This window comes from Peromyscus maniculatus, chromosome 11 (assembly GCF_049852395.1).
Source record: "Peromyscus maniculatus bairdii isolate BWxNUB_F1_BW_parent chromosome 11, HU_Pman_BW_mat_3.1, whole genome shotgun sequence".
NCBI classification, from domain to species: domain Eukaryota; kingdom Metazoa; phylum Chordata; class Mammalia; order Rodentia; family Cricetidae; genus Peromyscus; species Peromyscus maniculatus.
Genome location: NC_134862.1, coordinates 86521834 through 86549477, shown reverse-complemented (window position 1 = coordinate 86549477; position 27644 = coordinate 86521834). Strand labels below are relative to the sequence as shown.

Below are 27644 nucleotides of genomic sequence, written 5' to 3'. Positions count from 1 at the left end.
TTAAATTCTAGTCTACATGGACTGGAGTCTGTTTTATTTTGGCCTTTGTCTTGGGTTGGTTTTCAAATCCCCTGGTGATGCCTAGTTGACCGTGTTAGAGATTAAGTAGGGCACCTGAAACTATATGGAACTCTGTATGCTTGGAGGAAATTCATTAACAGAGAGGCTTTACTTTGGGGAAATAAGAAGCCAACTGATGTGTCGGGTATTGGGGTGTGTTTCCCAGCACCCAGAATGCAGGATTCCTTTCTTTGGGGTTCTTTCTTTGAGACCTTTAACCCTTTTCCTGAGGAGCTGATGCCTAGTTATCAAGGCTTCTTGTTGAGAGGGATGTTAATCCTGGAAACAGATTTTCATAATTTCCCCTCTTCACTGGTCCTGAGTCCCACTTCAGACCCACAGTTGTCTCCCAGACATCTTCCTTGGCTAGTTCCCTCTGGTTCTCTCTCTCCCCCTCCTTCTGTATCTCTTTCTCCTTCTTTCGTTCTCCCCCTCCCTCCCTTTCTTCCTCTCCCTCCTTCTCTGTGTGTCTGTGTAATAATGGCGTAATTATAAGCACATACAGATACTGTATAATCTCTGATCCCGTGCCTGAGCTCTTACTGAGAAGGTAAGATGGTCAGAGGCTTGTCAGCATCAGCAACAAGATGCTAAAAGCTTATGACAAATTATGACATTAACACATTTTTATTTCCCTTTCATGTGGTGGTGCAGGCAAGCGCTGAACTGCACCGTTAGCCCCTTCTAAGATGACAAACGTTCTCAAGGTTGGACCTTGACGTCCTGACCCATCTTCCCTGAGGAGAATTTTCAACGCGAAATTTGTTTGGGATTCGAACCGTGTGTCTACACACTGAAAGGTAGTGCTGTTACCACGAATTTACTCACTAAGAAATGCCCACAGTTGTTGTCTTGGAATACCACACTTGTGTTAGTTTTAAAAAGTGCTCCTTGCAAAGCTGCTTCTCTTGTCACAGCAGTAGACTTCCGGTAGTGAATTGAGTGGTCTAGGGTTTGATAAAACCGTGCCCACTTTATGATCCGAACCTGAAATTGAAAACAAATTAGTGATTTGTTTTGTGGACTACTTACTCTGAAAATTTAACACACTGCCTTTTTTTTTTCTTTTAGCAACTGTATACAATAAAAAAGTAATTTAAGACATTTAAAGAGTCATAATGGAAAAATGGGTGCCAGGGAGATGGTCAGTGGGGAAGGCACTTATGGCCAAGTCTGACAAATGGGGTTCAATCCTCTGCCTCCAGATAGTGGGAGGAGAGGACCCGACTGACTCCCACCGGTTGTCCTGTGACCTCTGCATGCCCACGTGTGTGAGCACACATGTAACAGATAAGAATGCAACTAGGGGTTGGGGACTTAGCTCAGTGGTAGAGCACGTGCCTAGCAAGCGCAAGGCCCTGGGTTCGGTCCTCAGCTCCGGGGGTGGGGGGTAAGGGGGTGGGGGGGGTGGGGGCAATGCAACTAAAAACTGTTAAAGTAAGATACAGAAAGGGGGACTGAATCAAAAGTTCTTTCTTTGCTCTCCAATTACTAGGTATGCTATCAGATTTTTATAAAAATGTAAGAAAAACTCATTTGGTTGCTGTTTTGATGTCCTGGTGTCTGCTCTCCTGAGGACCTGGGTTTCAGCCTGGGCATCGCTGCCCTACTGGCTCTGGCATCCCTCCAGACTGCAGCTGTTTCTCTGGAGATGAGACCCGAGAGGAAATCCTTTCCAGCCCGCCACGCTTAAATTTGTTTTGTAGCCCAGGTTGACTTTGACCTTTCAGTCCTCAAGCTTCAGCCTCCAGAGTAGCTGGAGTTACAGCCTTATATCACCGGTTCTCTGTTTTTCAATAAAAAGAAAGGAATGATTCGAGGAAAACTATGCAATTAGTAGTACCGGTGACACTTGGCTATGATACACAGTATAGCCTCCAGCTCAGTCATGCTGAGAGCAATATGGTCTGGGTGTGAATTCTACCTCTTTTCTCCTGGCTGTGTGATTTAGGCTTGGTTCATGAGAGGTCTTGGAAACTTGGCTTTCTCTTTAAAACACCAGCACTCACCGCAGAGGGATGCCTAAGGACTACTTATGTGCCTGCCACAGTGTGAGCCAAAATTGAAAGCACCAGTAACTACGGCGATGTGGGTACTGTTTAAGTCGTGTGAATACCCAGGATCACCTCTGTCTACCTCAGGATCCTCACATAGGTCACAGCATACAGATATGCTACTAGGGGAGCCTAGAACTTCTGAACCATGGGGTAAATGATCAATTGCTACGGGCATTTAAACTAGATGAAAAGGAAGGTTCCCTAGCAGAACACCGGGTTACATTCAAGATTTTGTTTCTAGCGCTCAGAGAATCAGCTTCCTAGAAGGAAGCTGAAGAGTTTTCACCCTTCAACTAGAAAGATGCAGGGAGCTAGAAAGAAAAGAAGAAGGCCCGGGCTCCCCTCTACCTTCTTTCTGCACCCTCCCCCCATCTGCACATCCATTTCTGCCGCCAGTTTCACTGGTCCTGGTCATGCCCCTTGAGGCAGTAAGCCCCCAGGATATGCCCATCTTGACATCCCTGAGAGCTGACAGCACTCACCAGTGTCATAAAACGGCAGGGAGTAGTCTCTCAGGTAAGTCGTTTGGTTATACCATGTGGCTGTCGGCCTTGACAATCTTCTAAAACAAATGTATCGAATGAGTGTTTGCTGGTCTAGTTGAGGCTGATACGGAGTTTGGCTCTTGGGTGGAATTGCCAAGTCTATGAGGGGTCTACGTGGAAACAAAAGTAGCTTGCTGAGCACCTTTGGAGGACTGGTCCATTTTCTCATGAGTTGCAATCTAGGACCCTAGTGCAGTCTCTTAGCTAGACTAACACCTCCCCCCCCCCGCCCCTCCCCCCCCCCCCCGCGCCCCCGTGCCTCTCGGTGTTCTATAGAACTGTTATAACCTTCCCATGCCTCTCCCCAACCATCCTCAAACGATGAACGTAAACCAAGAAATCAAGATGGAGTGGCCAACACCTTCGTCACTCCTGGCGGTGTTCATTCACTGGCATGGCGGCATGCTTGAGGCATGACTAGAAGTATGCTAGGACACTAGATGGCATGTACCCGAGACCTTGAAAACATACATGTGTTTTGTCTCAGCAAGTCTAGCAATTGTAGATGTCAACAAAGACTAAGAATGTTTATCAAGGGACTTTTGTGCTAATGGAAAGAATGGGAACACCGTAATGTTGAGAAAAGAAGGGAAGCACCGGAAGTGGTAGACATGCCCCTCCCACAAAGGTGACATGTAAACTCAGATGTGCCTCTTTGCTTCAGGATTTTTTTCCCACCTTGGAATGAGATTGGATGTATTCACTGTTTTTAAAAAAAATTCTCTCCAACAAGGTACTAGAATACACACACACACACACACACACACACACACACACACACACACACGTCTGATCCTAAGAACTATGTTCTTTTCTGTGTTCATTTTACTTTATTTTAGCGTTTTTGCAGTGCTAAGTATCAAACCCAGGGCCTCGAACATGCTAGGCACGCACGACCACAGGGCTATATCCCTAGTCCTTTCTACTTGACTGGATGCTTATACATGAATGGACATTGCCTCTGAAGGCTAATCTGGAGGAAGCCTGAGCCAATCAGAGCCAACGGACTTGCCACGCTTTGGTAGGCAGACTGGGATTTGGCCTTTGTTGCATGAATCTTAAAAGTTCTTATTAATAAAGAACAAACTTGAAGCCAGGTATTGGGGTAAACACTTGAAGATCAGAGAACCAGGACAAGCCACAGCCGCCTCACCTCGCCGGATCCTCAGCTGGTCTTGTTTCCTCAGACTGGAGGCCTCTGAGTCCTCATCCAGAATGGGTCTCAGCTGAACTGCTGCTAGAAGCCTGAAAGCTTACCCAGCCAAATGCTTAACCAGGGCAAAATGCTTCTAGTTCCTGGTCTTCACGCCTTATATACCTTTCTGCTTTCTACCACCACTCCCTGGGATTAAAGGTGTGAGAACACATGAATTTCTGCCTCTGGAATGCTAGGATTAAAGGCATGTGCTATCACTGCATGTTTAATATTGTGGCTGTTCTATCTCTGACCCCAGATAAGTTTACTAGGGTGCACAATATTATTTTGGGGAACACAATACCACCACAGGCCCTCTAGGATATGATGGCAGGGGTAGAGTGGAGCGGGGTATTGGGCTGTCATTTCCTCTCTTACTGGTGTTCTAGCAGAGGACTTAGCTCTAAGGAAAGTTGGTTAAATCATGCAGAGTGGTCCACACCTACAGTTTGCAGTGACTCTCCAGGCTGTGGTGGAAAGTCACGTGAGCTCAGCTTTAATTTGAGACTAGCCTAGGTAACATAATTAGAGCTTCTCCCCCAGATTTCAAAAACAGAAGTTTCTCTAAGCAAATACTTGATTTGGTACTGAGAGCCCTGAACTGGAACTCAGGAACTATGGATTAAAACTTAAACCTAACGTTTACAGTAATTGTGTGACCTTAGTTGAGACACATTACTTGGGCCATCGAGATGGCTCATTGGGTAAAAGCTGGTGACCTGAGTTTTATCCTGGGGTCCCACTTGGTGAAAAGAGAAAAACCGAGTTCTGAAAATTATTCCCTGACTTCCACACATGCACTGTGGCATGCGCAGGCAGGCTCACGATAAATAAATTTAAGAACTAAAGATGTATCATTCATCTGTATTTTGAACTGGATCAGGATGACCTCAGAGCAGCTTCCAGTTTTGTAACTGAAATATAGACTATACACCGCTCTAAATACAGGTGGTCTGCCAACTCCCACCCTGCAGGAGGGTAATTGGAGGTTGGCTAGTTGAAAGTTAGCTAAGAAAAATCGAAATAGATAGATGATGAACTCAGATGACAATAATCATGCTGAGTGCTTAATATGCCTTAGAATTTTACATCTATTCTTTTATATTGGGAGAGAGATACTCAGAGAATGTGAAAATTACCCCAAATCAAACATTTTATAAGTTTCTGAAGTTGACACTTTTACCTCTTGTAGTTTCTAGCCTGTCTGGACCAGGAAATAAGATTGACGTGTTTATGGCTGTTATTCTTTGCTGTTCTTTTTGTGAAAGCCACACAGAGAAAGGAAGGAACCATGTAAACCAAACATATCTTTACTCAGAATGAAACCGAATCCCAGTAATTTTGAGTTATTTGGCCAATTTGGAATTCTAAACTCATAATGTTTCTTAAATTCCATAGATGACTTAGTGAAAATTCTCTTATTTATTGACGATTGTGGAAGGAATGTCTTCTCCTTTGAGAAAAATCTGTAAACTAGAGAAAAGAGTAAAAGAATACAAAGTACTAGTAATATTACTACTTGTGAAAATGAAAACAAAGCCAGACATCATCAGTGGGAGAGATGTAGCTCCCTGGTGGAGCTCATTCTTCACATACTCGGGGCTTTGGGTTCGATTTCAGCACCCACAGTCCGCCTAGGCAACCCAAATCAAGAAGTCCCAACATTTTCAATAGTTTGACGTATTTCCTCCCACTCTTCTTCTAGCCATTGGGTAACACTTGTGGTTAACATTACTATTATTGTTATTGTTAAGATTGTATAGCTAGGGATTGGAGAGGTGGGTTAACCCTTAGAGATAACCCAAGTTTAGTTCCCAGCATCCACATGGGCGGGGCAGCTCACGTCTGACCTCCATGGACACTTGCACTCAGGAGCACATTCCCATAGGCACACACATACAAAATTAAGAATACATATATTTTTAAAAAGGTTATGCAGTCCACTGTACCCTATCACCATTTTAGCTTCAATGACGTCCTTGGAAACTAAGATTTAGTGGCACGCCTCACCTCGGAGCCCTTTTTGCGCTGTGGTCAAAATGGAGTCTTGCCAGTTGCCCGGGGTAATAACCTCTGATGTCCTTTCCTTGGTGACTGATAAATATGCTGGAGGAAGCAGGCGAGAAGCAATCAGTCATTACAGTCATTTCCTTATGGAAGTGGTCCAGCTGGTGTGTAATAGAAAATTTATATGGACTTTGTCCCTGTCCCAAGCAACTGAAACCAGCCAGATGTTCCAGTCATTTTTGTTGTTATTCATAACAAGAGTCTTTTCATCCGACCTGGGTCTGTGGTATTGGCTGGTCTCCCTTCCCCCAGTAACCTCTAACACCTATAATAGAATGTCATTTATTTCCAGGACTCATAAAGAAATATTTAGCATGTCATGTATTAGGTCAGAAGAGTAGGGGGGAGAGAGAGGGTGGGGGGAAGGGAGATGGGACAGAGGGAGGGAAGAGGGGAGGAAGGGAGGGAGGAGTTGGGGGAGGGAGGAGACAGTATGTAAAGTCAATGAGAAGGTTGAAAGACAGTTAAGCCGGGCGGTGGTGGCGCACGCCTTTAATCCCAGCACTCGGGAGGCAGAGGCAGGCGGATCTCTGTGAGTTTGAGGCCAGCCTGGTCTACAGAGTGAGTTCCAGGGAAGGCGCAATGATATACAGAGAAACCCTGTCAAAAAAAAAAAAAAAAAAGAGTAGTTAAGAGCACTGTCTGCTCTTGCAAAGGACCTAGATCAGTGCCCAGCACTCACACCTGACAGCTCACAACTCCAGTCCCAGGGGATCTGAGGCCCCTTTCTGACCCCTGAGGGTACCTGCACACATGTGGTATATCCATATATGCTCAGGAACATACACATAAAATAAATACAGTCCTGGAAGTCAATGAAACAGATGTTGGTAATTGCTGAAACATAGGAGTTAAAAAAAAAAAAGATTCCTTATTATTTAACCTTTGAAATGTTTATAAAATTCCATAGGAAGTTGTTTTTTTTTAAAACTGTACTAGTTGATTATATAGGACTGTGATGTCAAGGCATGTGGTAGTAGTAAGTCTGGTAGGGAAATTCTAGCCTCACCCCCGAGAGCTGGGTTGTGAGGAAGGACAGGTCTCTATAGCCTTGGCTGGCCCTGAACTTACCAGCATCCTCCTGCTTCAGCTCCTCAGGGCTGAGATTACCAGTATATGCCACCATCTTGGTTTTGTTTTGAAGCGTAACATGAGCCACCGCCACAGGGACTGGGAAAACGTACGTCTGGGATGCAAGCACGAGATGTGTTTGTATAACTGGACTGCTGTGGTGTTGAAGCCTTGGCCCCCAGGGTGGTACTACTGGGGAGTGGTGGAACCTTCAGGAGGCGGGGCTTGGGGGAGGACTTTAGGTCGTTGGTAACATTGAGGCAGAAGAATAGGATGGAGAGTGAGTCCAAAAACTCTTACACCAAAGCTGTAAGATTAACGTATAAAAGAAACCAATTGATAGGAATTGGAGGAAGAGCTGATGAGACCTGCAGAGAGCCAGGTATCTAGGGTTTGCACAGGCTAAAAGAAGGAAGTTTCTGGAGGAGGGAAATCACGTAAACCAAGACTAAATCATAGCGGAGCTCAGAGTGGAGTATGTGTGGATGGGCTCGCTTTTTGTTACTGCAGCACATATCCGATAAGCCGGCTTAAAAACAAGAAAGGTTAATTGCCTCGTGGTTACAGTCCGTGACTAATTAATTGGTCCTGTTGCTTTGGTCACACAGCACATCCTGGCAGACGTGCAATCTTCTAACGGCTCCTCCAGCCCTCCAGAGCACCATTGGCAGGAGACCAGCCCTTCAAATACTGGCCTTTGGGGACCGTTCAAGATCTGACTGATTGCGGGGGTCGGGGGAGGCCTGGCTGCCTAGTGTGAATCACCGCAAGTGCTGGGCAGGGCAGGTTCTGTCTGTGCAAACAGACCTCTGAGAACTCTAATTTTCTGAATAACCACAGGTTGTCTGAGCCTGTCTGGAGGCTAGGATAATAGGACCGAGCTTTGAGTTACAGCGGGGGATTAAGTCCTAAGAGGAGAGAGAAGTTGGCATGGAAATAGGGAACAAATGACATCGCTGAGTGAGTGAGAGGTGGAGGTGCCATTTAGGCAAGCCTCCAGTTCTGAGCACTGGTGTAGGAGTCCCCTAGAGCCAAGCCACAAGTTGGTGAGGAGTCACAGGCATCCAGGACGTGGTTCTTAGGGTTGGTTGCCCTGCAGTCTGCAGCAGGCTGTTTGATCCTCTCTGGTATCATCGGTCCAAGAAGAAGTTCACCCTGCTCTAGTCGGTGCTTTGAGAATGGAGCCATCTCCACTGGCCTCCAGTAGGGTGACCCGCTGCAGTCCCTTGGAAGAGACCCCTGGCTGGTTGGGCGGAAGTGGAGGGAGAGAGGAGGAAATGAGTGTTTTAGGGAGGGCAGGAGATTTTGCTTCTAATTTCTCTCTCCTTTTTCATTTCCTGCCCCCCCATCCCTCTTTCTCCCAGGGCTTTACACATGCTAAACAGGTGTTCTATCTCTGAGTCACAGCCCCCCCCCTTTTATTTTTATTTTGAAATAGGGTCTCTCTGCATTGCCCATGCTGACCCCAAACTCATGATCCTCCTGCCTCTGCCTCTCGAATGCTTGGATTACAGGTGTGTGCTCCATCATGCCCAGCCCCCTCTGACTCTGGAAAGTTTTCCAAGTTCTCATATGTGACTTTAACCTGGAACACGAGAAAGCTTCTAATTCAGCCATTAAAGTAGGGAGGTTTCTGTTTGTTGTTGTTTGTTTGTTTAAGTTAGCTTAAGGAGAAATGTACCTGGCTTGGCCAGAGGTTTTGCAGGAAGTACTCAGCTCCTCTCCTGGAGGTTCAGCTTGAGGGAAAGGATAAATGAATGGGAATGCCCATGCGCCGGGCCAGGCTTCTGCTTACAGGTGACTGATTCCTGAATCCGTCATGGAAAGCTCTCCTAAGGTGGCGTGGGTGCGCCAGCTGTGTGTCTGGTTCCACTGTGCATTATTTGCGTGTCCCTGACAGCTTGGCTGCCTTAAAGAGCCGGTTTAATCTACACAAGAGTCGATCTGTCCCCTGGGAGGGTGACTGTAACCAGAGCAGGAGGTAGACTCAGCCACAGACAACATTCAATATGCATGGGGGAGATCGGGAGTGTTTTCTGTCTATTGCCCGAGGGAATACCATCTTGTGCCCATCTGAGTGGCCTGTGCTGGGCCTCTAAACTTACAAGCATGATCCTCTTTAATTCTCAGGCACCTATCAAGGGGAATGTGAACTCTTTGCTTCTATAACTGTTTCATAACAGCAGAAAGAGGCTCAGAGAAGCTAAGTGGACATTCTGAATACCACACAGCGAGTGAATACCAGAGCCACGAAGCAAACCCAGTCCCTGAATTCCATGTCTTACTCAGAGCATCCACAGTCTATGCATGATGTTTGTTTTCCAGAGGAGTTCGGCACTCTTTCTGTTTGGACCAGGTGATTCTCCCACTTCTAGGCAGTCAGCTGGCAGAGCTAATGTACCAAAGGGACAGGGTAAGCTGGTTTTGGTTCAACCAAAAGAACTGTTTGGAAGCTCTGATGTGTCTGCAGTGTTCAGGCTGATGCTGATGGTAGGTATGTTACGCATCTCCTGGTAAGGAAAAGCCACATCTAGACAACATGCTAACAACAGTGGTGAGTGCCGTAACATGTTCAAGAAGTGAGGCTTGGGGCTAAGTATCTTAGCTCAGGATGTGAGCTAATACAGATGATGCGATTAAAGACAGGGCTGGGAGAGGACCAGAGCATCCTCTCACCTCACAGGATGTACTGGCCCTATGGTATTTCCTCAAGGAATGGGGGACGCCGGTGGGGGGGCAGGTTCCATTAGCTCATCAGTAAAATGAGAATAATAGCTACTATTTTCGTCAACGATGGAACAAGAGTAATGAGACATTTGTAGCTGGAGACGGAAAGGTCCCTTCTTTGTTAGATGTTTCTGTCTTTCTAGGTAGAATGAGCTGACCCTGAAGTGGTGTCAGAGATGCTACAGTTGATATTTGTCTCAGTCACTGTTCTGCTGCTGTGACAAGACACGATGACCAAGGCAACTTGTATAAAAGACAGTGTTTAGTTGTGGGGCTTGCTTACTGTTTTAAAGACTTAGACCATGCTCATTATATAAGGTATATAAGGTGGGAAGCAGACAGGCATGAAGCCAGAGCAGTAGCTGAGAGCTTTGCACCCTGATCCACAGGCAGGGGGCAGAATCTGGGCCTGGTGTGAGCTTTTGAAACCTCAAAGTTCACTCCCAGTGACACACTTCCTCCAACAAGGCCACACCTCCTAGTCCCCACAAACAGTCCCTCTGAGGATCAAGCATTCAAAGCCTATGGGGGCCTTGTTTGTTTGTTTGTTTGTTTTTCAAGAAGGGTTTCTCTGTGTAGCTCTGGCTGTCCTGGAACTCCCTCTGTCGTCGGGCTGGCCTCAAACTCAGAGATCCGCCTGCCTCTGCCTCCCAAGTGCTGGGATTAAAGGCACACACCACCACTGCCCAGCCTATGGGGGTCATTTTTATTCAAATTACCACATTCTACTCCCTGGCCTCTATAGGGCTGTGGCAATGTAAAATGTAAAAAAGCAAAAATGCATTTAGCCCAACTTCAAAAGTTCCCAGTCTTTCATAGTCTCCACACTGTTTTAAAGTCCATGTCTCTTCTGAGACTCAAGGCAATCTCTTAACTGTAATTTCCTATAAAATCAAAAGCAGATCATATAATTCCAACTACAATGGCATAGAATACACATTACCATCTCAAAAGAGAGGAAAGGGGGGCATAGTGAGGAAATACTGGATCAAAGCAAGACTGAATACCAGCAGGGCAAACTCCAAGTTCTGTATCTCTGTTTGATGTCCAATGGATTAGATGACTCTTCGTATATCCCACCTATCTCTAGCTTTGTGGACTGCAACATGTTTCTCTCTCTTGGGCTGGTCCCCCTTCCTGTGTGCAGCTCTTCTTGGCAGGTAATCCCACCACTCTGGCATGGACAACATCTTGGGGTCTCCCATGTAACCCAGGCTTTCCCTTCACAGCTTCAAGCAATGGCTTCTCCGGGCTGCCACACAGAGATTCCCCTGATACACACCTGGCCTAGGTGGCTTTTCTTAACCAAGGAGGAAGATTCCATAACCCCTTTCTTGTATCCTTCTTGACTCCAAATCTAGAACCATGTAGCTAAAGCTGCCAAATTCTTCTGCTTTCTGGGTCTGGAACCTGGTCCCTCTCCTTGAATTATATTTGCACAAGCTTTGTTGATGGTTTCATTTGCTGATTAAGTTTTTCTTTAATTCATTTTCACAAATTAGAAGCTCAGTTGGGTGGGGTCTTGCCCTGAGGACACCACCCCCTTTATTGATTTTGAATTAGGCCTGTCTTTAATCGTTTCATCTCCTTGGCTCCGACATTACACTTCCTGGTGCTCCTTTTCTCCGCAGACTATACATTTTGTATTTCTCTTTGTCCCTCTGGCTTCTTTTTTCTGATTGCAGATCTGCAGAAGAGTGATCATTAGGGCTGGAGAGATGGCTCAGAGGTTAAGAGCACCGACTGCTCTGCCAGAGGTCCTGAGTTCAGTTCCCAGCACCCACATACATGGTGGCTCACAGCCATCTGTAATGAGATCTGGCACCCTCTGATCTGTATACATAATAAATAAATCTTTAAAAAAAAAAGAGTGATCATTAATAACCACAAGACACAGTCAGCACTAGGCTGTCTTGAAATCTTCTCTGCCAACACCATCAATCCAAAACTCTTCAATTTAGCCCAAGTTCTTTGCCCAAAAATATCACAAGAATGGTCTGTAGGCCTCTTACTAATATTCTTCCCCTTTGAAAGCTCTTGAGCCAGGCCTCCATAGTCAAAGTCATCCTCAGCACTGTTGTCTTCCATGATGCTTAAAGGATTGTCCTTTAAGCCCTCCTTAAAGCTCTCAACTGGTTTTCTAGTCCAAAGCCCTAAAGCCATCCATATCTCTTCAAACAACAACATGATCACAGCAATACTCCACTCATGGTACCAACTTCTGTCTTACAGACACCATGACCAAGGCAACTCTTATGAAAGAAAGCATTTACTTGGGGCTTGCTCACAGTTTTAGAGGGTTAGCCCATGATCATCATGATGGGAACTAGAAAGACTTGGCACTGGGGCAGTAGCTGAGAGATTTACATCCTGATCCAGAAACACAGGCAGAGAGAGAGAGAGAGAGAGAGAGAGAGAGAGAGAGAGAGAGAGAGAGAGAGAGAGAGAGAGAGAGAGCCTGGTATGGGCTTTTGAAACCCCAAAGCCCATGTGACATATTTCCTCCAATAAGGTCACACCTCCTAATCCTTCTCAAATGGTTCCACTAACTGGAGATGAATCATTCAAACATCTGAGGTTTTGGGGGGCCATTCTCATTCAAACCACCATAATATTTATTTGTTTTTTTGTTTATTTATTTATTTTGGTGCTGGGGACTGAATCTGGTACCTTGTTCATGTCAAGCACATGCTCTACCACTGAATGGCACCTCCAACTGATGTTTGTTGATGTTGTTTATTTTATGTGTATGAGAGCTTTTTGTCTGCAAATATGCCTGTACACGATGTGTGTACACTGCCCACAGATACAAAAAGAGGGTGTCAGATTCCCTGGAACTGGAGTTACATGCTGTGGGATGGTCTGTATGTCAAAAATCTGTTGCTCTGATTGGTCAATAAATAAAACACTGATTGGCCAGTGGCCAGGCAGGAGGAAGTATAGGCGGGACAAGGAGGAGAAGAATTCTGGGAAGTGGAAGGCTGAGTCAGAGAAACTGCCAGCCGCCACCATGACAAGCCACATGTGAAGACACCGGTAAGCCACAAGCCACGTGGCAAGGTATAGATTTATGGAAATGGATTAATTTAAGCTATAAGAACAGTTAGCAAGAAGCCTGCCATGGCCATATAGTTTGTAAGCAATATAAGTCTCTGTGTTTACTTGGTTGGGTCTGAGTGGCTGTGGGACTGGCGGGTGACAAAGATTTGTTCTGACTGTGGGCAAGGCAGGAAAACTCTGTAGATGTAACCAACTGTCTTATTAAATAAGAAACACAGAACCAATGTAAAAGAGAAAGCCAAGAGGTCAGAGCTCAGAACTAAAATCTTACCCTTCCTAAAGCGGTGCTCCTAGCTCTCCGAAAGAGAGCTATTTCCTGTGTGTATGTCTTTAAATAGTCTTTCTGTTCTGCCTTCTCATTGGTTGTAAACCCAAACACATGACTGCCTCATCACTGCCTGTAAGTACAGCCCTCTAGGTCTTAAAGGCGTATGTCTCCAATGCTGGCTGTATCCCTGAACACACAGAGATCTATGGGATTAAAGGCGTGTGCCACCACCGCCATGCTCTTTCTATGGCTCTAACAGCTCTGACCCCCAGGGCAACTTTATTTATTAACATACAATTAAAATCACATTTTAGTACAAATAGAATACCACCATAGTTACAGATGATTGCAAGGCTGATATAGTCATATGGGTGCTGGGAACTAAAGCCTGGTCCTTTGGAAGAGCAGCAAGTATTCTTAGCCACTGAGCCATCTCTCTAACCTCACTACTTAGGTTTTAAAAGGGCAATTAAACCTGACATGAACCCTGAGTTTTTGATCTCCCATACCACATTGACTTTCCTCCATTGGGGGGCGGGGATCTTTTCAGGAATATCTTGGGCTCCACAAACCAACAAAGCATCCAGCCCTATTCAGTGAACACCAGGCATCCAGTCTGACCTGGGGATGACACTGGCTAGCACTTGTCTCTAATTGAATTCTTCTTATGAGACTCTTATGTGGTCACTAAGATTACACCTGAGCCTTAATTACTAACTTTTATTAGGTGCCCACACTGGTTTGCCAGTCAGTTTCACTAGTCTAGCCCTCGGGGCTGGGCATGCAGGGATAAGCTGGATGAATGTGTCTGCAAACAGCAGAAGGCAGACCCAAGTTCTGTCAGTGACCAGAGCCAAACCACCAATAAATGCTTTCGCTCATTCATTCTGGTTTACTCAACAGCAGTGCTGTGGGATAATGCTGTTGTACACTGGTTTAATAAAACATTGCTTGGCCAGTAGCCAAGCAGGAAGTATAGGTGGGACGAGCAGACTAAAGGAAGAGGAAAAGCAGAGTCAGGAGTCGCCAGCCAGACATAGAGGAAGCAAGATGTGAAGGCAGAACTGAGAAAAGGTACCAAGCCATGTGGCTAACATAAATAAGAATTGTGGGTTAACTTAAATGTAAGAACTAGTCAGTAATAAGCCTGAGCTACTGGCCATACAGTTTATAATTAATATTAAGCCTCTGTGTGATTATTTTATAAAAGGCTACAGGACTGTGGGTAAGAGATTTGTCCTGACCAGGCAGGACACAGAAAAACTTCCTACTACACAACAGTGCATAGAAGGTCTGCTCTGTGTAGTCACTACTGTCAGGCAGAAGCTATGAAAGTGATTTTCAGAGATGGGCAAGAAAGTTCCACGCTAGAATGAGGACTAACCCAAACAGAGCAAACCATAGTGAGGCCAGACGAATGGGCTCAAGTTATATCTCTGCTAGTTGCAACCTGTGGGATCTTGGGACAGTCACGTATCCATATCATGCCTCAGTTTCCTTATCTGGAACTCACAACTGTTATGAAGGTTAACTAAAATAATATATACCAAGACCAATGCTGGCGTGCAGTAAGATCTGTTCACTTACAATACTAGTGATGAGATGGGTAGAAAATAAATCATAAGTAAAAATACAAAACTGGAAGTTGTGATATGGGAATTGAAGCGGTGTGAAGTAGGGAACATGGGTACGGAGATGGGCAGAAGGAGAAGTCTTCTGCTGGCCAAGGGACCCCAGAAGTGGCTGTCTAATGAGTTGGAAGGGAGCTGAGACATGCTGTCTGAGAGGATGGGGAGATGGGGAAATAGTCGTCCAGGGAGAAGGAAGAATCTGCCCAAAGGCCTGGGATACAGAAGAAGCATGGCCTCCTGAAGGAACTGAAGAAAGACCAAGGACTCTAGCTAGGAGGAGGTGAAGAACTGGGACTGCAAGGGCTTTGCAGGACACAGCGATGAATTCGGATTTGATTCCAGGGGTAGTGGGCCGAGGGCGTTAGTTCAAGGAGGGCTGAGAGCTAGCTTGCACTTTATGAAGCTCAAGCTAGAGAACAGATTGTTGGAGGATGAGATTGAACATTGATAGAGATGATCAGGGAAAGGCACAGGTGATTTGGACCCCCTGAGACAGTGAGCTGGGGACACAGCCTGCATCTGGAATGGCCCCCAAAGGCCCATATGCTACAGGCCATGGTGCTAAAGAGATAATGGAGCATTTAAGAGGTGGCACCTACGAGAAGGAAGATTGGTCGCTGGGGATGCAACCTTGCAGGAGTGCTGTGGGATAATGCTCTTGTCCACTGTAAAGATCTGTCACTCGAATAGGTTTAATAAAATGATTGGCCAGTAGCCAGGCAAGAAGTATAAGCGGGGTGGCCAGACTAGAAGAATTCTGGGAAGAGGAAGGGCGGAGTCAGGAGTCAACACCCAGACACAGGGGAAGCAAGATGAAAATGTCATTTTGAGAAAAGGTACCAAGCCACGTGGCTAAACATAGATAAGAATTATGGGTTAATTTAAGTGTAAGAATTAGTAATAAGCCTGAGCTACAGGCTGAGCATTTATAAGTAATATTAAGCCTCTGAGTCAATTATTTGGGAAGTGGCTGCTGGGTATTTGGGAACAGGCAGGCAGGAGAGAAACTTCCACCTACACAGGGGATGTTGGGACCCTCGATCCTCCACTTCTTGTCTGCTTCCTGGGTGACATTAGCCATGCAGCTAATTAAGATTAATCTTGACCGTTAACTTGATGGGAGCCTAGAAGACACACTGTTGGTGCGTTCTGCGAGAGTGTCTCCAGAGAGGTTAAAATGAGATGGGAAGGTCCATCTTGAATGGGAGAGTCACCTGCCAGCCCGAGGGCTGGGATCTAGCCTGGATAAGAAGGAGAAAGCAGATGGAGTGCCAGCATCCACCCTTTTCTGCTTCATGACATCAGCCACCACATGACCAGGTACCTCCTGCCATGTCTTCCCTGCCGTGACGGTGCGCAGTACCCTTAACACGAGCCCAGATAAACCCTTTCCTAAGCAGCATTCGTCAGTTATCTTGTCGTGGCGATGAGAGAAGCAGCTAACGCACTGCTCTTGTGGTGTTCTGTGCCACCACGCCACAGGGCCAAGCTTTCTGCCAGGAGAACTATCTTGGCAGCAGAGTTGACGGGACTCACTGGGGAATCAGACTTATCGGCAGGGTCTAAGGTGGGCAGAGAGCCACCTCATAGGGCACACTGCAGTGGGTGGGGGGTGAGGCACCACGTCCAGTCCAAGGGCACGGATTCCCTTCACGTGCTTCTGATGAGAAGCAAGAGCGAGCTGAATACCGACAGCCAGAGGCCCCAGGGTGCTCTCTACACACTGTCCTGCTCAAACCCTGGAGCTCCCCAGGGCCTGGCTCAGGACACAAGTGATGGATGGGTGTGGCTCCCCACAGCTCCCCAGAGCAGTGGCCAGCAAAAATTTGTGTCCATTTTTCCTAGGAGATGAACCTCCAGTAGACAAGGTGATCTCACCCATACACAGGAGGACCAAGGACTTGAGGGAGGAAGGGATGAGAATGCAGAGCCCGATTCCGGTTTCTCTCCATCCTCCTTCCTCGTGGGGTGGAGTTCAGAGGACTCAGAAGGGTCTGTGCCTTCTCGGGCAGAAACTTCTTTCTTTTTTTAAACATGTGCTTATCTATCCATGGGTTTGTGCATGTGTGTGGACACACGTGTGCCACACCTGTGGAGGTCAGAGGACAACCTGCAGGAGCTGATCTCTCTACCATGTAGGTCCTGGAGACTGAACTCAGGTGTTCAGATCTGGTGGCAGGAGCCTTTGTCCCCTGAGCCATGAGCATCTCACCTGCTCCATGACAAGGGGATTCTCAAGATATCCAGGAAGGAAGCACCCTTCTATGGTGGTATTTTATTTGTACTGAAATGTGATTTTATTTGTATGTTAATAAATAAAGTTGCCTGGGCGTCAGAGCTATTAGCAAGCCATAGGAAAGCAGGGCAGTGGTGGCGTACACTTAATATCCCAGCACTTGGTAGAAGAGCTAGGTAAGTCTTTGTGTGTTCAGAGATACAGCCAGCATTGGAGACATACGCCTTTAAGACCTGGAGGGCTGTACTTACAGGCAGTGACGAGGCAGTCACATGTTTGGGTGTACAACCAATGAGAAGGCAGAACAGAAAGACTATGTAAAGACAAACACACAGGAAGTAGGTCCCTTTCTGAGAGGTCTCTTGGCTGAAGAGGCTAGCTGCAGGGTAAAGCTCTTAGCTCTGGTCTCTTGGCTTTCTTCTTTGCATTGGTTCTATGTTTCTTATTTAATAAGACGGTTGGTTACATCTACACCCTTCCAACTCACGCCTCCTGCAGTAACTTCCGGGAACAAAGAGGCTTCTCTCGTTAGCCAAACACTGCTAAGATAACTGAACAGGAAAGTAGAAACAAGGCCTGTTCAAATCCACCAGACCACTGAGGCTCCAAGAGGCTGGTTCCAACTATGAGATGAGAAAAAGAGGTCTAAAGGGGGTGGCAAGTGGGTGTAATGGGGGAAAAATAAACTATTTCATATTCTCTCTCTCTCTCTCTCTCTCTCTCTCTCTCTCTCTCTGGCAGGGTTTCTCTGTGTAGCTTTGGAGCCTTTCCTGGAACTCGCTTTGTAGACCAGGCTGGCCTCGAACTCACAGAGATCTGCCTGCCTCTGCCTCCCGAGTGCTGGGATTAAAGGCGTGCGCCACCACCGCCCAGACATATTTTCTCTCTTATACAGAATCTATATTTAAATATTACATGTGTGATACAAACACAGAAGTGGACTAATATACATGACATGCAACCAGTAAGGGGATTATTTACATGTAGCAAGGGGACCAGTGAGAGTTGGGGGAAGAGAAGCAGAGGGAGGTAATTGGGTGCAGTAATTTATATTTGTTAAGATGTCATAATAAAACTCATTATTTTCTATAAAAGCTTAAAAATAATTTTAAAAAAGCTAAGAGAGAGAGAGAGAGAGAGAGAGAGAGAGAGAGAGAGAGAGAGAGAGAGAGAGACTGGGAGGCTGGGTGGGCCCCAGGGTGAGGCTTGCAGCCCCAAGCTTTTTAGTTACTAAATCTTTGCAGATCCCGCAGCATGGGGTGATGGGAAAGAGGGCTTAGGACTTACAGATGGTAGCTGCCATCTCCCGGCAAGATCAAGTCAGCAGTGAAGCATGCCTACAGGGCTTATTACTGTCCTGTGACAGATGGCCTTGGAGAATGAATGAAAGTCCCCCTTGGTCTCTCTCTGTACAGTCAGCTCCCATACTGCAGAGGGGTGGGCTGGTTTGATTTACCCCAAGGAGAACAAATGGTTCTGGTTCTAAGTTTGGGCTTGAGTTGCCCATTCTTCCCGATGGAGCCCTTCCCAAGAGAAAACCAACACCCATCTCTTATCTTGGGTATTTGGAGTTTCCTGGTTGCTTGGATTCTGCAAAGAAGTCATTTCTTTTCTTACAACTTTGTCTAACCGTGGGGCTGGAGGTTGGTTCTGTGGTTAAGACCCCTTGATGCTCTTCCAGAGGACCCTGATTCAGTTTCCAATATCCATATCAGGCAGCTTACAACCACCTGTAACTCCAACTCCAGAACCTAATGTCCTCTTCTGGCTTCCAAGGGCACTTGCAAGCATGTAACACCACACACACTCACTCACTCACTTATTCACTCATACACTCACACACATGTGCACACATTTTTTTTTAAGTCATAAAAAAACAAACACAATTTTCTCTAAAGTCAAGGACATTTCCCTAGACCCCTCTGGCAGCAGTTGCCCCCCAGTGGCTGGGCAGCAGGGTGGGTGATTCTATTCTCCTGGGTGCTTGCCTTCTTCAGCCCTGGTGGTTTCTGTATCCGGATGAGGCTTACCTAGGTGGAGCCACTGGACGACGCTCTACAAATTCACGTAGTCGGATGGCCGTCATGATAGAATCTGAAAAGAGTTATGGAGTGAACTTCATATTGCACGTTTATACACATTTCCAGGCATTAGCTGTTGCTACAGTTTGGCTCTGGGTTGTCTCCAAAAGGCAGGCCCTCCCTGGGCAGATGGGCCTGGGCTGTATAAGAAAGGTGGCTGAATCTGAGCCTTTGGAAGCAATCCAGTAAGCAGAGTCCTCCATGGTTTCTGCTTCAGTTCCTGCCTCTAGATTCCTGTCTTGAGTTCCTGCCTTGGCTTTCCTTCATGATAGGCTGTAGCCTGTAAGCTGAATAATCCCTCTCCTCCCTCCCCAAGCTGCTTTTGGTCAGTGTCGTACCACAGCATCCGGGAAGCAAACTAGGTCATTCTGATAACAGCTTCCTGGTTTTTGTGGCTTGTCCCACAGGCTTCTTCCAGCCCCACCCAAACCTGACTGTGCTCCCTTTAAAGCTCTCCCGTCTCGATATTGAGCCTTTCTCTATTTTCATACTCACCTTAAATTGTGTTGCTTCTTGCCTAGTTTTTTTATATTACCCTTGATCAGGTACTGGAGAGTATGGCTTGCCCTAAGCAAACCAGTCCATTTAAACGTTCATGTGAGAAACTCCAGAATGGGGAGGGAAAGTGAGTGGGTGGGAGACTGAGGTGGGAGAGAGGCCTGCTGTTGCTAGAGTAACATCGTGTACCTCGTAGACTACTCACACTGTGAATAGGTTGTCTACTCTACGTAAAGAGAACTGTGTCTCAATTTGTATGACCATTGGATGGAGACCCCTGTGGCCCAGGTAAGTTACTTCTCAGCTCTGTATATTGATTATAATACCTCTCTATAGGGTTAAATGAGGCCACAATGTGCATAGGCATGCTCTGTGACTTAAAGGCATGCTTGAGGAAGGAGAAATATGAGTTTATTTGTGAGCCTGTGTAATATGTTCCAGGGAGCATGCTGTAACTAAGAGGGTCCTTGAGGAAGGTCTGCAAAGTGCTGTGACTATTTTCCTCTCAAGAAAACATATGCTCAGATGTTAAGTAACTTGTGCAAGTTACACAGGATCTGTGACTGGACTCCTCAGAGTCAAGTGCATCCATCTTAACGATGGAGTTACACCCAAACAACCCAGAGCGCCCAGAGACCCGAAACAACAGGGACTGTTCCAGAGGAAGGAGGAGGAAAGAGAAGCCATCAGGAAGAAGAAAGGGCTGGGGGGAACATGAGGCCTCCTCTTCTCCTTTTATACTCAAGTCTAACTCGCCCTCAGGCTCCCGCCAGCTCTCTTCTACCTCTCAGTGGGGTTTTCAAGTCAAATTTCTCAATGGCAACACATGGTAACAGAGTGATTGGTGATCTATCCCGAGAAACCTGTTTATTGCATAGTACCTTTTCCCCCAAGAGACCTGCTTTAAATTTTTTAGTTAATATATGCTAACTGTACATATGAATGAGGTTCAAGGTACCTTTTCCATACATGCATACAGTGTGTGCTGATCAAATCTAACTCCCTGATTTTTCCACACCTGCCCACCCTCCCCAATCTCTATTCTGTTTTTCAGGCCAACTTTGGTTCTTATCCTCCTGGATAAGTGGCTTAGCTCACTTCCCACCCCCACCCCACATCCAGCTCCGTCCATTTTGCTGTATGTTGTATGATTCCACATGTCCTCATGGCTGAATAACGCTGTACCACGTTTGTATACCACATACCCTCATCCGTTCACCCACCGCTGAGCCCTCGTGTGGAAGGGGTGTCTCAGCGACTGTGAACGTGGCTGTGATAAACATGGGTGTGCAAGGGTCTCTTCCATATGCATTTTTTAAATGGGAGGATGAGCAAAAGAAAATTTAGGTAAGTGCAACTGAGCTCTTGCGAAGTCAAACTCCAAAAACCGCGTTTTGAGGTTTTTGCTTGCACATGTGATATGCTGGTGAGGAAGCCAGCCTTTAAGGAAGCCAGCTCTAACACATTACCCTCTTCTCTAGATGAGCCAATGCTTAGTACTTAGAAACTGTGAATCAACATGATGGGAAAGAAACCTGTCATGGGTTGTCCTGCTTTGGCTAGGCCACTTAAATAAACATTTTTGGAACAATGGATTAAAGTCTTCCAACACTGGGGGCCTGTGAAGGGCATCTTGAGAGTATGGCCACGTTTTCATCTCTCTCCTCATCCCTAGCCACCGTAAGGCACACAACCTCTTTTTCTTTTTAAGATTTATTTTTATTTATGTGTACACGTATACATGTGTACATGTGTATATGTGTGTGTTCCTCGTGTATATGTGTGTCTGTGGAGGCAGGAAGAGGGTGGCAGATCCCTTAGAACTGGAATTAGAGGTGGGTGCTGCGGACCGACCGTGGGTCCTCGGCAAGAGCGGCAAACCCCCTCCCCACTTAACCGTTCTCCAGGCTCAAAGTGCACAGCTCTGCGCTGTCATTTCCACCACACGCCACCAAAGGCCCCACGAGGCCAACCTGTCACCGATGAAAACCTTTACAACCGTGAGTGTCTCAGTCAGGCTGCCAGTGCGGTGAGGAGACACCACGACCAAGGCGAACCTTATAAAAGAAATCATTTAACTGAGGACTTGCTGACAGTGTCAGAGGGTGAGTCCATGACCAATCATGGCAGGGAGCGTGGCAGCAGGCAGGTTGTCGTGGTGCTGGGGCAGTAACTGAGAGTCACATGGTCCTCAAGTTGTGGGCAGAGAGAGAGCCCAAGGCTGGGCCTGGTGTGGGCGCCCACGCCTTGTGACAGACCTCCAACAAAGCCACATCCACTCCAAGGAGACCACGCTTCCTGCTCCTTCCTAAACAGTTCCACCGACTGGGGACTAAGCAGTCAAACACATGAGCTTATGGAGGCCATTCTTCAAACCACCACAGGGAGCCAAAATATAGTTCTTACAAGTTGATTATCTCAGGTATTTTGTTGTAGTAGTGGGTAGCTGACTCAGACATCATGAAAACACTTTTTAAACTGGAAGCATAATATACTCAGAAAAATAATACTATGGTATTAAAGGCATCCATTATTATACCTGTTTTCATATTCCATGTATGCGTATGTGTGTGTTTATATATTTGGAGCTCCATCATCTCTTCTCTGGTTTTCCTCTGACAACGTCACGAGACAATTTCTACATTGCCACAGCCATCCAGTTCTAATATTTAGTGTTCCTTGGGGTTGTCTGGTGAGGCCCACCTATCACCTCATCTATTTAGTGCTAGAAACTGAGTGCAGGGCTCATGCATGCTGAGGTCCACACTCTGCCACTAAGCTGCACCTCTAGCCTCATCACCCCATGTAAAATAGGGTCCACATTTGCTCCCAGCTCCGGAACTATCCCCTGCTTTATACTTTAGTTTTCCCCAGAACAAAGGCTGTAGGGGTAGACAAGATTGCTTCGGAAATCCTGGGCATTTTCTCCAAAGTCAGGCACCTGAGAAGTTTTTCCTAATGGAGACAGGCTTTCTGAAGACTTGGTTTAAAAGTGACTTTAAAACCAGCATTGACCCCACTCTTGGGCATATACCCAAGGAATGCTCAATCATACCACAAAGATACACACTCAACTATGTTCATAGCAGCACTATTTGTAACAGCCAGAACCTGGAAACAACCTAGATGCCCGAATGGATTAAGAAAATGTGGTACATGTACACAGTGGAGTACTACTCAGCAGAGAAAAACAATGACAGCATGAAATTTGCAGGCAAATGGATGGAACTAGAAAATATCATCCTGAGTGAGGTAACCCAGAACCAGAAGGACAAATATGGTATGTACTCACTCATAAGTGGATACCAAATATAAAGCAAAGAACAATCAGACTGCAACCCACAGAACCAGGGAGGCTACATAGCAGGGGGGACCCTAGGGTGACCATGGCTTATAATAAGTTTTGGTTTTACTCAATCACTGGGCAAGCCTCAATGAAACATTTCACTATTAGGATAAGAATTTGTACTCTATCAAGCTGATAATAGAATAAATAAAAATAAATAAATAAAAAATCAGAATTAACTTCTATCACACACAAAAGTTAAAAAATAATATTGTTGCCTGGGCTTGGTGGTCTAAATGCCAGTGCTTGAGAAATGGATGTAGGAGGATCGCTGTACAACACGACCTTGCCTTAGAAAACAGTATTATCAAATCAGATGTCGGGTGCCCTTAGCACAATGTGGAATTAGTGACAATTACTTGGTAGATTTAACCAATATATGAATAAGTAATAAATGAATAAATGGCATGTTATCATTTAGTCTGTTTAGAGAAGAGGCAGGAATAAAATGTTAGAGTCAGGGCCCTAAAATCTTCTCTAGTGTTTAATCCACCAAGATTTAGAAATCTCAAAGAATAGTCAGTGCATTGCGTTTTCACTACAGTAATAAACATTGCTGAGGCTAGACGATTACACAAAGAAAATAAGGCTGTGTATCTAACATTTGTGGCTGTTGAAGCAAGGCACCAACATTAGCAAGACTCATAGTGGAGACATGTCTGAGGAAGAAATCATGCAGTGAGACAGGAAGCCAAAACTCTCAGTGGGCCAGGATTTCTAAACAGCAATCTTAACTCAAGGAATCGCATGAGAACTACCTTAGTCCCAGGGGTAACCTCTTAATGCCCAGTGACCTCCTTCACAAGTCCAACACCTTCTAACGCATGAACCCTTTGGTGGCCGACTACATCCAAACCTTAGCGGTCAGGGAGTGGCGTTTCAGCCACGTGTAAATAGTACTTGTTGATTTTCTGTTTGTATTTTGTAAAGTCCCTTTTCCTTGGAAGAGTTGAGTCTGTGCTCAGGCCATTCGAGGTGTCTTAGTCATGTGACACCATAGAGACCACATGGGGTGCTAGGCCCGCTCAGCCCATGTGGCTGCGGGGTTGCTCTGGAGCTGGGTGGAGCTCCTGGTTTGGCACTCAGAAGCCCGTGAGCCTCCATGTCCTGAGAGGATGGTCAGACAGAAGTTTTCAGCACTTGAATCGCTTTGATGGGGCTCTGTTGTTCTCTTAGGATAGTAGTCGCCACACTTCTGGAAGGTTCATCGCCCTTACTCCCACCCCCACCCCAGAGTCCTGATGTGAATTCTCTTGCCTGAACATTATCCTTTTCTTTTCCAGTCTAAATCCAATCATGTTTCAAGGCCTTCTTCAGGACCTATAACATTTCTGCCTGATACCTTGGTCAAAGTGGCCCATTACCCACTTTGGACTCCCCATGGCCATTGGTAAATTCTATAATGTGGTTTGGCTCTGAGTCTTTCTCTCTTTGGCTTATTGGTTTCTGTATTAACTTAAACATGTTGACATTTAAAACAATTTTTTGTAAATGGCAATTTTACACTGAGTCTTGGATAAAATCTAATTTCTTCAAACAATAGCAAAACATCTACGTTGTACAGTCTCCTGCCTTGTCCACCAAAATGTAAGCTCGTAGACCCTGGAGGCCATGTTCCTAGGGTAGCCTCTGTGTTTGAATTCTTATCTCACAGTCTTCAAAAGTGTTCCCCACCCAAGAAGGGCTTGAAACACACTTTGGAATAAATGAAAGAAACAATTAACTCTTCCTTGAAGCTATCTAATAACCTGGTTAAGTCTTTAAAATCTTAGTCTTCTTTTTTTTTTTTTTTTATTGAACACAATTTAATTTCAGTATCAGCCATTAGAGTTTTTTTTACAGAGTGAGAAGTCATTCTTTGAAGAGTTTCTTTTTTCAATAGATGGTTGATGTTGGGATGGTTACTCAAATCAAGTGATGAGTGATGAACCCCAAGTCATCCTTGGAAATAGCAAATCTGTAGCCCAACATAATTATCCTTTAAACTAGAGAATATCACTTGTGAGAAAACCATCATGGCCACATGGCTGATCTAGAGTGGAGTGCTGAGTTCTGGCAAACAGCTGCATCTTCCTTCCAGTGAGTACCTGAACAGGGCTGATGTGAATTATGTACAGTCCAGATTTTAAGAATCATACTTTCTCAGGGATCATCTTAGTCTTCTTAGGTCATAGGTAAACCTCATGAAATCTAGGTATACAACACTTCTTTGACAATTCATTAAAATACCAAGGAAACGATTCAGCCCAAGTAGAGAACTATTCACATTCTAAAATAATTTTTAGGGCCAGAGAAAAAGCTTATGGGTTATAAGAGCTTTCTGTTCTTGCAGAGAACCAGAATTCTTAGTACTTGGGCAGCTAAAATTGTCTATAACTCCAGCTACAGGGGATCTGATGCCCTCTTCTTGTCTTGTTGGACACCTGTACTCATGTGCACATACCCACACACAGATATATACACATACATAAAATCTGGGGCGGCGGCGGCGGCGGGGGGGGGGGGGAGCAGAATTCTTGGCTTTGCGAAGAATTTCAATCATAAAGTTATAAGGTGTGAGCACCTATTAAAAATACAATCCTCACCAGTGCTTGAGAAGCGGAGGTGGGCAGATGTCTGAGTTTGAGGCCAACCTGCTCTTCGGAGCGAGTTCCAGGACAGTTAGGAGCTAGGACCACCCAGAGAAACCCCGTTTCTTGAAAACCCAAAAGCGATCCTCTGATTAGGAATACAACCACTGAGCGAGGGGAGAGGCACACGAAATGACGGCCTTGCTGGCATTACCGGCGTGGGCAGCAGTGGGCAGGGGCCTCCTTGTTCTTCAAAGCAGCCCTCCTCTGAGGGCAGCAAGCATCTGAGTCACCTCCCTGTGTGGGGTTTGCTTCGGGGGCACATGGCAGAGCTGTGAGACTTGATCCCTTTACATCATTCAAAGAGGATTATGATGCACTGTAGAGTGGAAAGTTTTGCTAAGCAACGCCTTTCAGGCTGAGAGAAAAGAGAGTTTTGAAAATCTCTAACAGAAAGCATAGCTGTGCATTAAACGAAAGGGCAGGAGTTGGCGTCAAAGGGAAAACCGTACAGGTAGGTATCCATGACCCGGACTATCAAATCACTAGAACTGGCTTTTCTGTAAACATTACCCCAAGGGTAACATAAGGTCAAGGATCTGGTGCTGTACATGTCCTTTGCAAGCTGGAACTGAGAAAGTGGGGTTGGCCCAGGGACAAAGGAACCCGGCACTGTCTGGTCTAAAATGACACCAGGCTCCAGAAACCCGCTGCTGCTACAGCCATCGAGGAGGCTTTTAATTGTTCAGGAACATGATTCCAACCGATCCTCATGTCACAGCAGCACGACTACATGGAAAAGCAAGTCACAGCCTGAGAACAGAACGGCTACAGGATGGTCGTCGAGACCCAGCAAACATCTAGGACCCAAACAAACACTGGTGTTGTTTACCAAAGGTCGGCCTGGAAACGGGGCACCTTCTCACCAAATCAAGCTTGCAAGCAGGAAGTGAAATGTTTCTGTGAGGCTCCAGATGGCACGTAGAGGGAGCCTGGGCCAAGGCTGGGCTCCCCTGGGGAGCTTAACCCACATCACCACAACACAATATAATACCAGAGCTTGGTGACCTGGCATTTTGTTGAAAACAGACAACCATGGATAATGTAAATATGAGGACAAAACAACATATTGGGTCCAAGGGAATGGAAGTGGTGCACTGAGTCTCATCCGGGAGAAGGACCCTCAGTGTTTGAGTTGCCGAACACCTAACCATCCCAGTCTCTGCCACGACCCGGAGAGCCAAGCACCTCCATTTTAATAAGAACTAAGAGAAACCGAAGGACTTAACCAGAAATCCTACAACAGGGAAATCATGAATCTGGGATTTGAATCCAGATCAATTTAACTTGGAAGTCCAGTTTTAATTTGCATTTTAACTAAAATATATCAACCTTTCTTTTCCATTACTTAAGACAAGAATCTCATTTTTATCTTAGGCTGGTCTTGAGTTCACTATGTAGCTGAGGATGACCTTGAACTTCTGTTGACAAGTCTTAGATGTGGGCTGCCCGAAGGTGGGGCCATAAACCTCTAATTCTAGGGTTCTTGCACCGGGAAGTTATGGATTAACATGATCAAAAGATCATCACACACTCTCGGCAGACGTGGAGATGTAGTGCTGAGGGTGGGCCCCTGGGCGCACCATGTTCTCCTGCACTGGGTCCCTCCACCTGGGACTCGAGGCTCCTCCGTTTTGAAAGTCACCTTTAGAGGAGGTAGGGAGAGAAGTGAAAGAGGAGACCTGAGAAGTGGCAGGGAACCAGCCCCGGCTGGCCGGCTGCATTTTCAAAGTTGGTGAATAAAAGGGATGTTTGTGGATGGCAGGGGAGGGATTCTCAGCACAGCTGCTCTATCCTAGGGTGAATTCTGGCTAACTAGGCACCAAGACGCGACACACTCCCCCAACAGTAGCCATGATTTAATTAATGATCACAAATATGCATACCAGCCTCTCTGGGTTAAAGATGGTACATTACTTCAATGTTCCTCTGTTTTCCTCTATTACCTTGATGGTGAGAACATATGTTGTTTTTAAGACTCCCTCCCATTTATTTAGTGAGGGAGAGGGGCATGCAGTCTGTATGTGGAGATCAGAGGACAACTTATAGGAGTCAGTGCTCCCTTTTCACCTTTCTGTGGGTCCCAGGGATCGAACTCAGGTCTTCGAACTTGGTGGCAAGAGCCTTTGCCCACTGAGCCATCCTGTCAGCTTAAGGGAATATTTAGAGCTT

General features: G+C 45.9%; 1 protein-coding gene across 3 annotated transcripts; it reads right to left on the bottom strand.

Annotated features, from left to right (window-relative positions):
* Positions 1–864: 864 nt before the first annotated feature.
* Spmip3 (sperm microtubule inner protein 3) lies at positions 865–25767 on the bottom strand. 3 transcript variants are annotated; one of them, XM_076548026.1, is made up of 5 exons: positions 25627–25767; positions 18948–19011; positions 5868–5963; positions 2600–2772; positions 865–1047 (listed from the first exon to the last, which is right to left on the bottom strand). In XM_076548026.1, the coding sequence occupies exons 2-5, from the start codon at positions 19001–19003 to the stop codon at positions 938–940; spliced, it is 435 nt and encodes a 144-aa protein (XP_076404141.1). In that variant the 5' UTR covers positions 19004–19011; positions 25627–25767; the 3' UTR covers positions 865–937. The 3 variants fall into 3 exon arrangements, with proteins under 3 accessions (XP_076404141.1, XP_076404142.1, XP_076404143.1); XM_076548027.1 differs by having other exon boundaries at positions 25428–25729; XM_076548028.1 differs by lacking the exon at positions 25627–25767 and adding an exon at positions 25476–25620.
* Between the last annotated feature and the right edge of the window lie 1877 nt (positions 25768–27644).

Coding starts and splice junctions, on each gene's coding strand:
- Spmip3 (XM_076548026.1), bottom strand. CDS start 19,003: ATGACGGCCATCCGACTACGTGAATTTGTAGAGCGTCGTCCAGTGGCT. Junction 5,964..18,947: donor CGTCCAGTGGCTCCACCTAG/GTAAGCCTCATC, acceptor TGCTTCCTCCAG/CATATTTATCAGTCACCAAG. Junction 2,773..5,867: donor AGCGCAAAAAGGGCTCCGAG/GTGAGGCGTGCC, acceptor GTTTCCACGTAG/ACCCCTCATAGACTTGGCAA.